Consider the following 14,025-nt stretch of genomic DNA (forward strand, 5'->3'; position numbering starts at 1 on the left):
ACCACAATGTACAGCACAATGTTCTTAGATCTATCAGTTGACAAGCTCCACAGAAGAGTGGCATTCAAAAATGTATCTGCTCCACTGCCTGCATGCGAGCAAGTGGGGGCAGATAGCATTCCTAGTGCCACCGGCGGCAATGCTTTCACAAAGAACGGAGAAAGACACTCCATTTGCTGTTACGTTACACCACCTGAGACTGGGTGTGAAAAAATTGCGGTGGCTTAGGTCGGCTATGCCAGGATATACGTAGCATGAGCTTAGGTTCGGGATCCAATGAGTTGAGCTTCTCCGCCCTTCCGCGCCGCAGCAATTTCGCCCTCCTTCTTCATGGCTATACCACACTGGCAAATGCCCTGTTATATGGCTATACCACACTGATACCTCTGCGCATGCGCACAAAATGAGAGGCGCTATCAAGCGGCTCCGGTGCAGCGGCAGACTTGGCTACTACCCAACGGAGGCGCACAGCTGGGCACGCGGCGTCGCCAGTGCGTCTGCCACGGCTATGACGTCACTCCTCTGAAATGCGCAGACTGGCGAGGCACGTGCGGCAGCGGCGTCTCTGGCGCGCCAGCTGTGCGCCGTGTGACATCACTGCTCCTCGCGCACGCGCAGCACGGCTCTTTAGGAGCCATGCGAAACTGCTCAACCTCGGCCAGTGTAGCTCACGCTACAAAAACCTTGAAACAACCAAGAGTAGAAGAGACAGGGAAAGAACTCAGTCAGACGACGTCTTTCTCCATGTCTCATCTAGTTTTGGATGTTTCAAGGTTTTTTCACAGGCAGACTCGGGTGCTTTAACATAATGGTAAACTTACACCAGCTCGCCTGCACCCTCACTGTGTTTTCACTCTTTGTGCGTAATCTTTATGTTCACCATACAAAGCACAATAAAGTCTTTCCATCGCAGGCAATGTACAATACATGTTCGACTGGTTCCATTGCCTCTGCCCATCAAACAGCCGATAGCGTAGTGGGTGCTATCGACTCAACCAGCTTTGCTCTAGTAATGTCGGTAGAATTATTAAAAAGCCGAGCGTGTTGTCAAGATTAAATTTACGCACAAAAGAATCAACAAATATGGCGGAGCACAGAACATGACATCTAAAAGATGACGTGTTTTGTGTTATGTTGCATTTGTTTATTCTCTCCCGCGTAAATTTAATGTTGGTACAGCCTCCCCTTTTCAAGGTGTCTCGTCTTAGCTAACCCCTTTGCGGTCGAGCTTTTCAATTTTAAAAATTCGCGTTAGTGGTTGGATTGTTTTTCCAGGGGACGATTCAAAGGATGAGTCAATGTGCAGACTTTTTAAAAACTGGTCTAACTGGAGCACGTACAGCGTTCGTGAGCTGTCTGGATTGAGAAGCACTGAATGGAAATAATGAGAGTGAAACGCCTTTGCCCGTCTTCCATTCAGTACTGGTAATGTACAGAACTTCTCCGGCGGATGATGAGCTCTCATCCTTCAAATTTATTTCCGAGAAGCATCGGAGTTCTGAATCGAAAGAGGACGCACTCCAATTTCCACCACAGCCGACACACAAATTTGTCATCTCGAGCGTATCATGTGCCCCAAACATTTCATTTTGGAACTACATATAGCTCCGGCAGAGTGATACATGGTGCAAACAGAACTATGGTTTCCCGAAGGCATAACAGATAGCAGTACCTCCCAAGGTGCATGCTATTTCACGTTTACCGTAAAATACCGGGGAAGTGCCCGCCCCACTTTCACTGAAAACTGGATTAATCGAAAGATGGGCGCTTATCCGGTCATATTGGGTGCTTAGCGTATCATTTGAAGAGCTCCCATATTTGGAACACATTAATAGTAGTCGCTTGTGGGCGCTTCCTTGGCATTTTACAGTTGGCAAGAACTTTTAGATATGTTTTCGCCTCCATACAAGTATGCCAACGACCTTTAAAAGGTTAAAGGGGGGGGGGGGGTGCAACAATTTCAAGATTAAAAGAATTTGCATCTCATCATTATTACGTTGTTTATCATGTCCTGTATGATAGAGTAAACATCATCTTCATTAAAAATGTTGCGATTCCGCCGCATAATCGCAAAGCAAAAGTCAAGCTTTTTCTCCCACCTGCAGCCGCAAGTGGCAGCCGAAGGAACTACGGCGAGAAGATTACGTGACCTCGCTCGGCTCTAAGCTGCAGCATAACGCCCGCTAATGTATGCGGAGAGAGGGAGAGGAAGCGTCCTCCAGGAACTTACACGACACCCCGAATGACGTCACTATGAGTGCGACCAGGTGTGACCCTGAAGACTGGGAGTGGTTGAGGGGTGCCACAAATGCCAATATTTATCCTTTTTTTTACGCAACAACTAGGACACGCAGGCGAAAACGGGTTTCTGTTCTTTACTTAAGAACTGTGAGAAAGCAACCTCCACCAATTTTTGACCGAAGTCCAGAAACAGAAGCTTCCTTCTGTTTCTGCCCTGGAAGGAGGTCTAGAGCGTGCTCGTCACTTGGGTCCGGACAGTCACTCATACGCTCTGTTGGCTGTCATCAAGATGTACTTTGCTGTCCGCAAGGATAAGAGGTCGAGAAGGCTAAGCGGCTTAGCGCGAGCCAAGCCTCAAAGGCTGGATCTCTTTGACCTTCTTCTCCTGGCGACGGCGATTGGTACGAAACGCGCGACATCAAGTCTGACGAGCATCGACGTCACAAAAAAGCAGAGGAGACAAGGAGGAAAGCTGCAATGGTTATGTGATTGATGTCCAAACGAAAGACGGGCAGGTGGACACCAATTTTACTTTACATGCCAGAGTTGTGTCGCTTTATGTGTTTTGAAGTGTCTTGTTTCGACAGGTCTTAAGGGAGTGAAGAGTAAGTAGGTGGGTGATAGAGTGAGTAAGCAGCGCCTGTTTCTCCATTACTTTATGTGTTCGGTGCGACTTTATATCTACCTGTGCATCCCAAGAAAATTCTCCGTTATCTTGAAAAAAATTTGCAGTTGTGTTTCAATTTAACGATCGAATCGTAACATGCAGCCCTGCGGTTTATGAAGAATGTAGCAGATACTGACTCCAGTCTCAGCTTTCCAGACAAGTGCACCCTATTTAGCGTCGCCACGTCCTCCTTTTGTACATTTTTTTTTTTTTTTTTTTTTTTTTAGAGCGCAGTTTTTAGGTTTTTGTTTCCAGTTTGAGCGGCGTCGCCGTCGGTGTAACCGCACGGTGCATTATGAGTAAATTTTCCCGAAGGAACCCGAGGTCCTCACAAAGGACCTCGGGTTCCTTCGGGAGGACCTCGGGAGGACCTCGGGTTCCCTCGGGAGGACCTCGGGTTCCCTCGGGAGAACCTCGGGTTCCTTCGGGAGAACCTCGGGAAGACCTCGGGTTCCTTCAGGAGGACCTCGGGATGACCTCAGGTTCCTTCGGGAGAACCTCGGGAAGACCTTGGGTTCCTTCGGGAGAACCTCGGGAAGGCCTCGGGTTCCTTCGGGAGGACCTTGGGAAGACCTCGGGTTCCTTCGGGAGGACCTCGGGATGACCTCGAATTCCTTCGGGAGGACCTCGGGTTCCTTTGGGAGAACCTCGGGAAGACCTTGGGTTCCTTCGGGAGAACCTCGGGAAGACCTCGGGTTCCTTCGCGTTCCTTCGGGAGGACCTCGGGATGACCTCGAATTCCTTCAGGAGGACCTCGGGTTCCTTCAGGAGAACCTCGGGAAGACCTTGGGTTCCTTCGGGAGAACCTCGGGAAGACCTCAGGTTCCTTCGGGAGGACCTCGGGATGACCTCGAATTCCTTCGGGAGGACCTCGGGTTCCTTCGGGAGAACCTCGGGAAGACCTTGGGTTCCTTCGGGAAAACCTCGGGAAGACCTCAGGTTCCTTCGGGAGGACCTCGGGATGACCTCGAATTCCTTCGGGAGGACCTCGGGTTCCTTCGGGAAAACCTCGGGAAGACCTTGGGTTCCTTCGGGAGAACCTCGGGAAGACCTTGGGTTCCTTCGGGAGGACCTCGGGAAGACCTCGGGTTCCTTCGGGAGGACCTCGGGATGACCTCGAATTAATTCGGGAGGACCTCGGGTTCCTTCGGGAGAACCTCGGGAAGACCCTGGGTTCCTTCGGGAGAACCTCGGGAGGACCTCGGGATGACCTCGTGTTCCTTCGGGAGGACCTTGGGTTCCTTTGGGAGGGCCTCAAGTTCCTTCAGGAGGGCCTCGGGAGGACCTCGGGTACCTTCGGTGACCTTGGGGAAAGGGGTCACGTGATCCCCCCCCCCCTGAGGTCATGTCCCCTTCCTCGAGGTCACGTGACCTTGGGTTTTTTCAGGAGGACCTCGGGTTCCTTTGGGAGGGCCTCGGGTTCTTTCGGGAGGGCCTCGGGTACCTTCGGTGACCTCGGGGAAAGGGGGGGGGAGTCACGTGAACCCCGCCCCCCGAGGTCATTTGACCCCCCCCCGAGGTCACATGACCCCACCCCTTCCCCGAGGTCACATGACCCCCCCCTCCCCCAGGTCACGTGACTCCCCCCCACCCCCCCCTTCTCTCCTCGTCCTCAAGAGCTGCACTCTAATTCGGCGTTACAGGGAGCTGTAAACCAGTGTTGCGGAACGGGCACCGGCCCGCATTCCATTCATATTCCATTCCGGGGAATTAGAGTTTTCGATAATTCAAATCCTTTTAATTCCCAGAAATGGAGACATTTGCCCATTCCCACTCCTGGAATGGCTGAATCGTTCCATTCCATTCCTTTAATTCCTCAACGTAAAAATTGGCACTTGACAGCCACATTGTGTTGCCAGCATAAGCAAGCTGACATTATGAAATGCAGAGACAATTGCAAAAAAATGCTAAATTCCTCAAAAAAGCACAGATTTTTACTAAGCGGGCCACTGGTGGCAGAAAGTGTTTATTTACAATGTACTGCAAACATCGAGAAAGCCCCTTGATATGTCCATGCTTGTTTAATTAAGACGTCGGTCTCACGACCACGTGGCTCGCAGCTAACAGCAAAACTTAAATCCACTCATTTTCTTTTCTTTTTTTAACTTTTGCATTTGACTTTTAGGACATACGCGGCTAGCGTGTTTGTTTGATAAGACCATAGAAATATCCAGTTAGTGCGTGGTGCAGGAATCAGCTATATTACTGTATTCTTCAAATACAGCAATATGGCTAGTGCACTGCTGGAAGCGACTCCATGCACAGCGGCAAGGACACATCCTCTGACAAAATGCAACCTCTGCGGCGCAGCACGAGGGACCGTAAAGAGATAGACCATGTCACGAAACCTGTTTTAAAACGCACAAGTTCACGCTTGCTTTACGAATCTCAATATTTCTTATCATATTCAATTCAATTTTTGGCTGGTTCGCCTGCCCTTTTCCACCCTTCGCATACTCATTCTCGTGTTTCCTCTTCAGATGGCGAATAAAGTTCGATGATATACGCCGACTGCACCGTGTATAGTTTCATTGCATAACTTTCAGCGTGCAGCTTATTTGCTTTGTGACTAATGTCGAAAAATGTCTTCCACGATGCCATGACTCGATCTGTATTTATCTTGTCTTCTCGTCCGAATTGTGATGTTCCTCTTCGCGCTGATCGAGTGTCGGTTTCAGGCAGCAGACGGTACCAACCGATTCATTCTTCTATATCGGTGTCGGTTGTTCGCGTTGTGGAGACGGATCGGGCAGTCAGTGTTGACAAAGCTCTTCACATCAAGATACAATTAACGGGGTAATACCGCACCGTTCGAATTGACATTCCCCGTGTTTCCTGAACAACACCGTCCAACTGACTTCTCACCGCCTCAAACAGGGTCCAGGCCAAGGAGCACGAATGCAGACCAGACAGCCGAGACGCGCGGAAGCCAAAACCTCAGCGGCAGCTATCACCCAGCTCTCCTTCTCAGTTGCCCTCACAGCAACGATCGCGCCTCATCTGGCGCAGGACGGTCTTTCTGCAGGTCTAGGCAGTTCGGTCACACCAAGAGCGGTGACGATAGTCTACTTCACCTTACGATGGACCTCAACAGACAGCACGAGAGTCATCAAAACCAATCCAGTGCCTTCGAGTGTCGCGTGACCCTGCAGTCCCGCTCAGGGTGCTGGATTGCCTAGGGTGACTCATAGCGTCTGCAGCGGTCCATCGCAAGGTGAAACGAAGTATGCGGAGACTAAGTCAAAGGAAATGAGCGGGCGTCCGCTAGCTTGCTTGTAATCCCAACCCACTAAACATATAACACAGAAAACAAGCATCGGAACAAAGACCAAGTAAAAGGCGTACTTACACTACAAATGCAGTACAAAAAAACAAGCCTCGGAGCAAAGCGCCAGAGGGGAAGAGGGAAGTGAATCTCGCTTTGTTTTAATGCCGAAGCAAACCCACATTTCGCGCTTCAAAGGAGTGCGCACGAATGAACGTGGAAGGCAGCAGGGTTGGCTGCCTGCTAAACAACGCTCCTCGAACTATAAGAAAACAATACCTGATCATCTTTCGACGGCGCCTGAGTCAACAAGTTATCAGAGCTCTGCGAGTTATGAGTCGCTTCCGCTCCCAGGTCTCAGTCTGTGCGCGCGCGCACATTCTACAAACCGTCCCAACAACAAAAAAAAAACATGATAAGAAGTACAATGTGGAGTTGTGCATGGCAATTTCTTTCTTTGCCACCCCTTTTCTTTTGCTTGATGCTTGGTTTCTTGTTTCGCTCTCGTGTAACGCCATCGAAGCCCGACGCCTGCACGTCCCTGAAAGGCGCCACGTTACCCCCTTTCCCCCTTTGCTCTTTGATTTGACGCTTGTTTTTTATATTGCATTTTTTTTTCGTATAAGTCTCCCGCTCATTTTACTTCTGAGCAACTGACTCGCTGACTGGCTCGGTTTAGCTGACCGTAAACACCAAAAAAATAATAATAATAAAAAAAAAAGAAGAACCGTGCCCATTCCATTCCCATTCCATTCTGGGCAAAAGGCACCTAATTCCATTCCCATTCCATTCCCCTCAACGTTGCCGCCACTCCATTCCCATTCCATTCCGGGGTCGTGAAAATGCGGAATGATTCCGGAATCATTCCAACTCCGGAGTGGCAACTCCGCGACACTGTTGTAAACGGCTTTCACTTCTTTCAATACTTTTCTTGTTGGCAAAGGTTTTTTTTAAGCGAGCCATGCAGTGAGTTCGTCCAGTTGGTATTGAGACGACACAATAAAAAACAGCGCAGAAAGGACAACAGAATAGAGAGGTCAGCACTTGTGTGTTGTATGTGTCCCTCTCCTGTTGTCATGCCCTTTGTGCGCCGTTTTTCCATCATGTTGTCGCAAAGCCCTGTCTCCTGCCTCTTGTCTTTGTTTTTTTCTTTCATGGTTGCATTGTGTGATTGGCGGAGCTCACGGCGCAGATGTTTGGCAGCCAGCCAACTCTCTTTGACCGTGGCACGCTTCACTTTTATCCGCTAAATCAGAGTCAGTAAGAATGCAATTCTGCATTAAAAGTGAAACATCTAAAATTGTTAGAAACTTCTAGACAGAACTTCCTCATAGGCACTTCGTGTAAATACATTTCCACTAATGTTGTATCGACACTGGCGTTTGAATTACAACCACGAAGCAGATCCGCTTATCCTCAAATGTCCGCCTTGTGAATGCACTAAAATATGTTAAAGGCAAACCTGATAGTTGGTTCAACACATTGATAGACCCATCTGAACTAGTAACCCAAATTACAAGTCGCAAAAACTCTTTTTACGAATTTATTGAATCTTAAAATTTGTTCCGCTCTACTGGTAACACTGAAAGCGTGATGTCAAATGCTGTGGGGGTGGCACAGCTTGTTCCCAACAGGTTACGAGTTTGATGGCGTGAAATGAGCACTAGGCAAGCTCCTGCCAGCAGAACAGAGAAACAAATTAATGTTTCATATATGGCGACATCCCAGAACTGGAAAATTTGAATGTTGCTTTAGGCATGTAACCTTCATTTGCCATTTTCTCAGTAGCTATTTCAAACTTAGAAATAAAATATAGCATGTCGTGAAAAGTTAAACAGGGTATTCCAAAATTTTTTTTTTTTTACTTTGGGTATTTCAAAAAATTGCTGGAGTTAACTTTAAAGAGGCCCTGCAAGGACTTTTACACTGATTTTTAATTTACACCGAACCCAGGCGTACTGAACGTAGTAACTTAATGAAACTTCTCTTTTCTCGAATTTCGCTTTATTTTAAAAGTTATAGGCAAAGCAAAATGACAAAAATAAGCAAAAAACAACCTCCTTCATGATGTCCTTGGTTGCTTGAGAGGCCGTGAACTAGAGGAGGGGTAGTGAGCTCAGCGAGCGGTCACGGGTGCCGCACTTCGTGTCGAAGGCTCGAGAGGGCGCCACTAAAGCATGTTCTGGCAAGGCTGTATGAAGCGGGTAGCCAGGGCGGCTCGCATTGCATTTGCTGCGCGATTAAACACTCATTCGGCATGACACTTCATTGGCCACAAACGACAGCAAACGCGGGGTAAAGATCAGTTCAGAATAGGAGCCACTTCGCGCTGCCATACCGCCAAAAGGTCAAACCGCAAGCCAAAGCTGCTCGCCGTAGGCCTTGAGAACTCTCGGAACCAATCAGATCCTCCAGTCCATACGACTGCAGCACCGCCGCGTACACCGGGACCTTTCTCTGCTCGCCGCTCTTTGGCGCCCGATCCCACTACACCCTTCTAGTATGCGCCGCTTTTTCCACCGCTTTTCTGATCTAAAATAGTGAGAAAAAAAAAATACTTTTATAAATAATTGAAACGGTTCGCACCACTTATATTTTGTATTTTGACTACAAAAGAAGCTTTCAGCGGCTTTGACCAGTAGTAAGCCCAGGACCAAAGACGTCACATATTGCGCGCTCTCGGCACCACAAGTCGCCCCCGTGGGTGGAGGAGGTTTCCGCTTCGTCCGGTTAAAATATGATGCACTGATATTTAGTTAGTCTCCCCAAACCCCAAGAGACGTGGAAACCGCAAAAAAGGTAGACGCTTAAATATGGTTGCAGGGCCCTTTTCAAGTACAAGCCTTGACCGAACAGGGTCAGGCGGTTTATGCATAGTTTTGCCTTCACCTAGAACTACTGTAATGATAATATAAATTATTTTAATCAATAACTAGGTCAAAACAGGATTATCAGATATTTTACGGAAAGGTGCGGTAAACGAAGAACGAGAGGACCGAGCGTTGGTCCTGTTAGTTTTGGTCTTTGTCCGTCGTATTTTCTCCTTCCGTTTTCAGTAATGCGTTCGTACCAACTAGCCTCACTTTCTACCGATTGTCAGATGCTGTCGTGGGTTTCTAAAATGCCTGCCAACCAACAACCAAATTCCAGTGTTTCTTTTTCCAAGTCCAAGTTGTGAGACGCACCTTTGGAGTGGACTGCTTGATTCCCCACTGGACAAACTCTCTCAGGCAGCGAGCTGCAAAATCTTTGAGCACCGTCTCCTGAGGCTGCGTCACCGTGTCCTGCCACAAAAATAAAAATACCCGTAGAGAATGCAAAGATGACACAGGGATGATGCCACAAAGGGTTTTTAGGGCGGGCCAGGCTAGAACTGGTGCCAGAATGCTTAAGCTTAAAAATGCAAGGGGATGAACTCGCTACAAACTTGCCTGTCACAGGAACCGATATAGCACGCGGATCGCGGAAAGAAACGTGAAAATCCGCTACAATCTTTTATGTCACGAGAACGAATACCGCAGATTGTGGATGCAGCAGATTCGTATTTCACGGTGCAGCATACAAGCGGAACGACTCGCGTGTTATGGGAGCAGATATTGCGCACGGAGATCGCGGACAAAAATGTGGGAGTCCGCTATGAACTCACTTGTCAGACATGCCGGTACAGCAAATCGCAAGGCTGATGTGATTCCCGTTGAACATTGCGCAACGTCCGACAGGAGTCAAGGGGTGGACAATGTTTTGGAATTTTTATGTTAGATATTTAGCCAGAAAAACGGGAGGGGCAATCTCTCGAGGGAGGGCGTTCTTTCGGAACTTTACGGGCAGTCATACATTGGCACTTTAGGACCTTGAAGTGCTCAAATAACAGAAATACTAATGCAGTAAAGAATGTTTTTATTTGGAGCTAAGTGGCACATGAAAAGATTAACATTTCCAGAGCTACAGCCTGTCATAAAAGATCTGCTCCAACTTTGCACAGGATAATGCAAATAGAGTTTGCAAGCCGTAAAGCTGCAGCCAGGTAAGAAATCCTATACTCCACTTCCCCTTACGACGGAGAGTCAATACGAGTCAAGTGCTTTTTTGTAGGACATCTGGCGAGCGACGAGAGAGATTTGCCCAAATTATTGTGCTTTCGTGACAACTTTTCATGACGCTCTAGACTTGGAAGCCAGCCCCACAATGCATTCTGCATTAAAATGAGGCAAAGAGGTAATGAGCATGCAGCTACCTTAACTGCAACATATGGGAGCTATTGACTCGACTAAAAGCAATGCATCCCGGGAAGAGAGACAAGTCTTGCGACCACCACTGGTACGGTCAAAGATACGATTTGCGGCAGGCGTCGTGTACAGTTCTTTATGCCATGGTGCGTTCAAAAACAAGTAAATTACGGGTGGAACTCACTTAAATAGACATTTCATACTCCTTATTCCGCGTATAAAATTAATACTCCGTGTGAATACAGCTTATTTCGTGCGTAAAAGACTCGAATTTCCTCGAAGCGCCTTGGCAGAAGCGACCCACCCAGAGGCACTCGACGATGGCGACGCTCTCTCTGCTGCCGCGCGTCGACCCGCTGCTGAACCAGTGCATGAGCTGCAGCACCAGGGGACGGAACAGACGCTGCGTCACCTGGACGGGAATGCCACCCTCCGTCAAGCCAGGAAATCCCAGATGGCAATGATAACATCCTCGATTTGCCAAAACAAAATAATGCCATTTCACTTATTTAACCTGCAGGCATGCAGCATTACAAGTGGGAAAACGACAATTAGCAGGTAATTACGCCAGGAGTAAACAAACAAGAAAAAAATTTGGGTTTCCCTTTCCCAGGCAATCACAACTGGCCATCGAAACAAAAGAGGCTGGGAGGTGGTTCCGCTCAAGGGAGCAGAGTCGTAAGAAAGATTAATAAAACTAATTGAAATAATGGATGCCAACGTTATAATAGCAACCGACGCGCAAGGAGACATAAAAAAGGAGAAAAATTAGTTGTCCATGCGCTGTAATCTTCCGTAATAAATTTTTTAAAGATGAGCGAAACAGAATGAGCCAAAGCGCAAAAAGTATACTTTAAACATCTACATCTCAAGTACCTAGCTAATAAAAAATGTGAATGAATACACTTAAGCCAGTGGTTCTCAAACGGGGGTCCGCGAAGCTCTGCCTCATCAGTTGAGCCCGGCAATAAAAGTCGTCTTTTTTCAGATTGTGAATAAATTTTCAATCTTTGAGCGAGTTTTCTTGTGTGTTTAACAATAAAATAAGTCTACTTCACATTTGCCCTTAGTTATATCCATTTATTACATCATTAATATGTTTAACCTTTACCCTTTTCTCTCCCCTCATTACAAACAGGGTCCTTCCATCATCACCGCCGATCCAGAAAGGGTCCGCGAAACATCAATGGTTGAGAACCACTGACTTAAGCGATAGAAAAACAGACACAATGCAAAAAGTAATAAAAAAATGTAATAAAATTTTTTCAAAAAATAAACAGGTTCTATATGAGAAAACATTGGTGCACTGGTGCAACGGCGAAAGCAAAAACGAACAGGAATGGACAACGCACATTGCGTGGGAAAAATTCACCCTTTTCCTGCACTATCGTGGTGAATGAAGGGAGTGGCAACACAGAATGTACTACATGTTGCTTCAGGGTGAGGTTGCAAAGGAACTTGGTACATTTTAATGCAAAACCATTAACTGTCCCATGCAGCGAGCCAAATCCTCAGCCGCGCCAAACGGCATATAAATTCAAGAAGTCGCGATCTGAGAGATCACAGCTCTGAAACCATGCAGAAAGCCCCGCAAAATGGCAGCGATATGAAGCCACCACGCGTCAGATGCAAATAGCGCCACGCCATGGCACTGCGTGTCCGCGAGGCAGCGGCTCCAACACTCCACGCCCAAGGTCAGCGCGGCAAGGGAAGCGCGCATGCTCGATTGTCGATGCAAGTATACGCCGCAGACGAAAAGGGGAAGCGGAGGAACGGCATGCATGCTTTCGCATTCACAACTCATAAGAACTGGTTAGGTGTACCTCGAGCCTTTTTCCTGCCTCGATGGCGCAAACATCGTCATGCATAGCTTTACTGAAAGAAAACCTCGCCAAGGCTGGCACTTAGGCGAAAGTACCGTACTTACCCGCATAATGAATGCACCCTCCACAACGCTCATCAATATTTTGACTTTTCTTCCCCACACGTAATGAATGCACCTCCAATTTTTGCCTCCGTGAGTCTCAAACGGCACCCAACTATGCCATCCACCGATGTGTTTTGCACCCAAGCGATCGAGTTATGCCAGACCAAGCTAAGAATGGCTGCAGGTGGGAAGTTGCTGAAGTGATCAACAGTGAAACCGAGCAGCACGCAAAGCTAACAAAGCTGGGGTCGAGGAACTGCCCAGTCCCCAGAGATGCTTCGCCCATTGGATGTACTGGTGTCAACGAACACGCCGTCGCCTGTGGTCCGCTTTCGGACAGTGAGATCGTCGAAGTGGTTAGACGTAGGAATGGTCGCATCGCTCTCCGTGCCGAGTGAGCTTCGTAGGGCGCTCTTTCTTTGGCATAAAGAATGCCAAAGGTGCCCTAAAAAAAGTTCGCAATTTATAGGAGATGGCAACTGTGGCACTCATGCGACCAGCCGAGGGTGTGCCTCCGTCAGTGGAGACGTGCCAGAGCACCCTGCCCCATCGGGTCGGCATTGAAAATGACATTTATGTAAAGTGTGTAAATGTGCTAAAATTTACCCCGCAGACGAACGCACCTCTCAAATATGCGGAAATTTTTCAGGAAGAAAAGTGCCTTCATTTTGCAAATAAATATTTTGTGTGTCCCCAAAAAATATTTACAGGGTTTTTCTCACCGCAAAAATAAATGACACTCCGCCCAGATCTCATACTCCCAACCAGAATTAATCTTTATCCAAAAGTTGGAAGCGATTTTCTCAAAGTTTATACGGGAGGGAGAGGAGGCTCGTTTTTACTGCTCCCATTCAGCTCCGCATATTCGAGGGCTCTGTCGGCTGCCATTTTCCCATTCAAAATTTCAGAAAATCGCTTGTAACTTATAATAATATAGCGGTCTGTTTCGAAACTTCAACATCTGGTTCCGACCGCCAGCGCTTTAGTTGTGCAGATAATGAGCATTCGGCGATGCACAGTTTGTTTTTGCGGCGAAAAAACCTCGTAAATTTTTTGCTAGGACACCCCGTCGAATATGAAGTTAGCGTCTCCCGCAATGGCACACCCAGACTTTGATCCTCCGCAACCCGTTCCCTTTGCTTCCTGCACACTCTCCAGCCGTGCGTACAAGCATGCTGGCTCAACACTTGGGCAACGACGCCGGACTGTCGCATTTCCTACATCGCCCACCGGAGGCTAGGGAGAGATTGGATGTCGGCGCTGCGTCCACGTTTGGCCGGGAGCCGCGCTTAATTGAGGAAGGAATGTGTCCCGGCCAAACTCTGACGCAGCCCTCTCACTCTTCTACTGCTCGAGTGTTACCGAAAACTGCTAGGAGCCAGCCATGCAACCCATTCTGCATCAAACCTAAGACAGACAAAGCAAACCCGAGGGGTCCAGGGCACAAGCGCCCCTTACCTGGTCAACATCGCAGGCAAGATGAAGTAGCTCCGGAAAGAGGTGCTTGAACAGGTGCACCATCGGGAACTAGAAGAGAAAAAGAGAATCTCTTTTCACCATAATGGCTGTATGGCTTGACAGCGCACGATACGAGTGCGCCGAGAGCGTGACATAAGAGCGTTGCGACACGACAGCATGTGCCATTGGAGCGCATAATGTGAAAGCGCGCAACCACTTCAGCGTGCATCACGAGATTACA

The 14,025-nt window shown here is 48.1% G+C and overlaps 1 protein-coding gene across 1 annotated transcript in view; it reads right to left on the reverse strand.

The window, feature by feature from the left end:
• LOC8026835 (DNA-dependent protein kinase catalytic subunit) overlaps positions 1-14,025 on the reverse strand; it is a 374,591-nt gene that overhangs the window by 268,488 nt on the left and 92,078 nt on the right. Inside the window, exons 26-28 of the mRNA XM_029967180.4 lie at positions 13,785-13,853; positions 10,704-10,811; positions 9,359-9,457 (exon numbers count right to left, since the gene is read on the reverse strand). Of these exons, the coding sequence (XP_029823040.2) occupies positions 9,359-9,457; positions 10,704-10,811; positions 13,785-13,853 (276 nt within the window). The remainder of the gene's footprint in view (positions 1-9,358; positions 9,458-10,703; positions 10,812-13,784; positions 13,854-14,025) is intronic.

The sequence above is a fragment of the Ixodes scapularis genome, unplaced genomic scaffold (genome assembly GCF_016920785.2).
Source record: "Ixodes scapularis isolate PalLabHiFi unplaced genomic scaffold, ASM1692078v2 PGA_scaffold6__148_contigs__length_123643588, whole genome shotgun sequence".
Taxonomy (NCBI): domain Eukaryota; kingdom Metazoa; phylum Arthropoda; class Arachnida; order Ixodida; family Ixodidae; genus Ixodes; species Ixodes scapularis.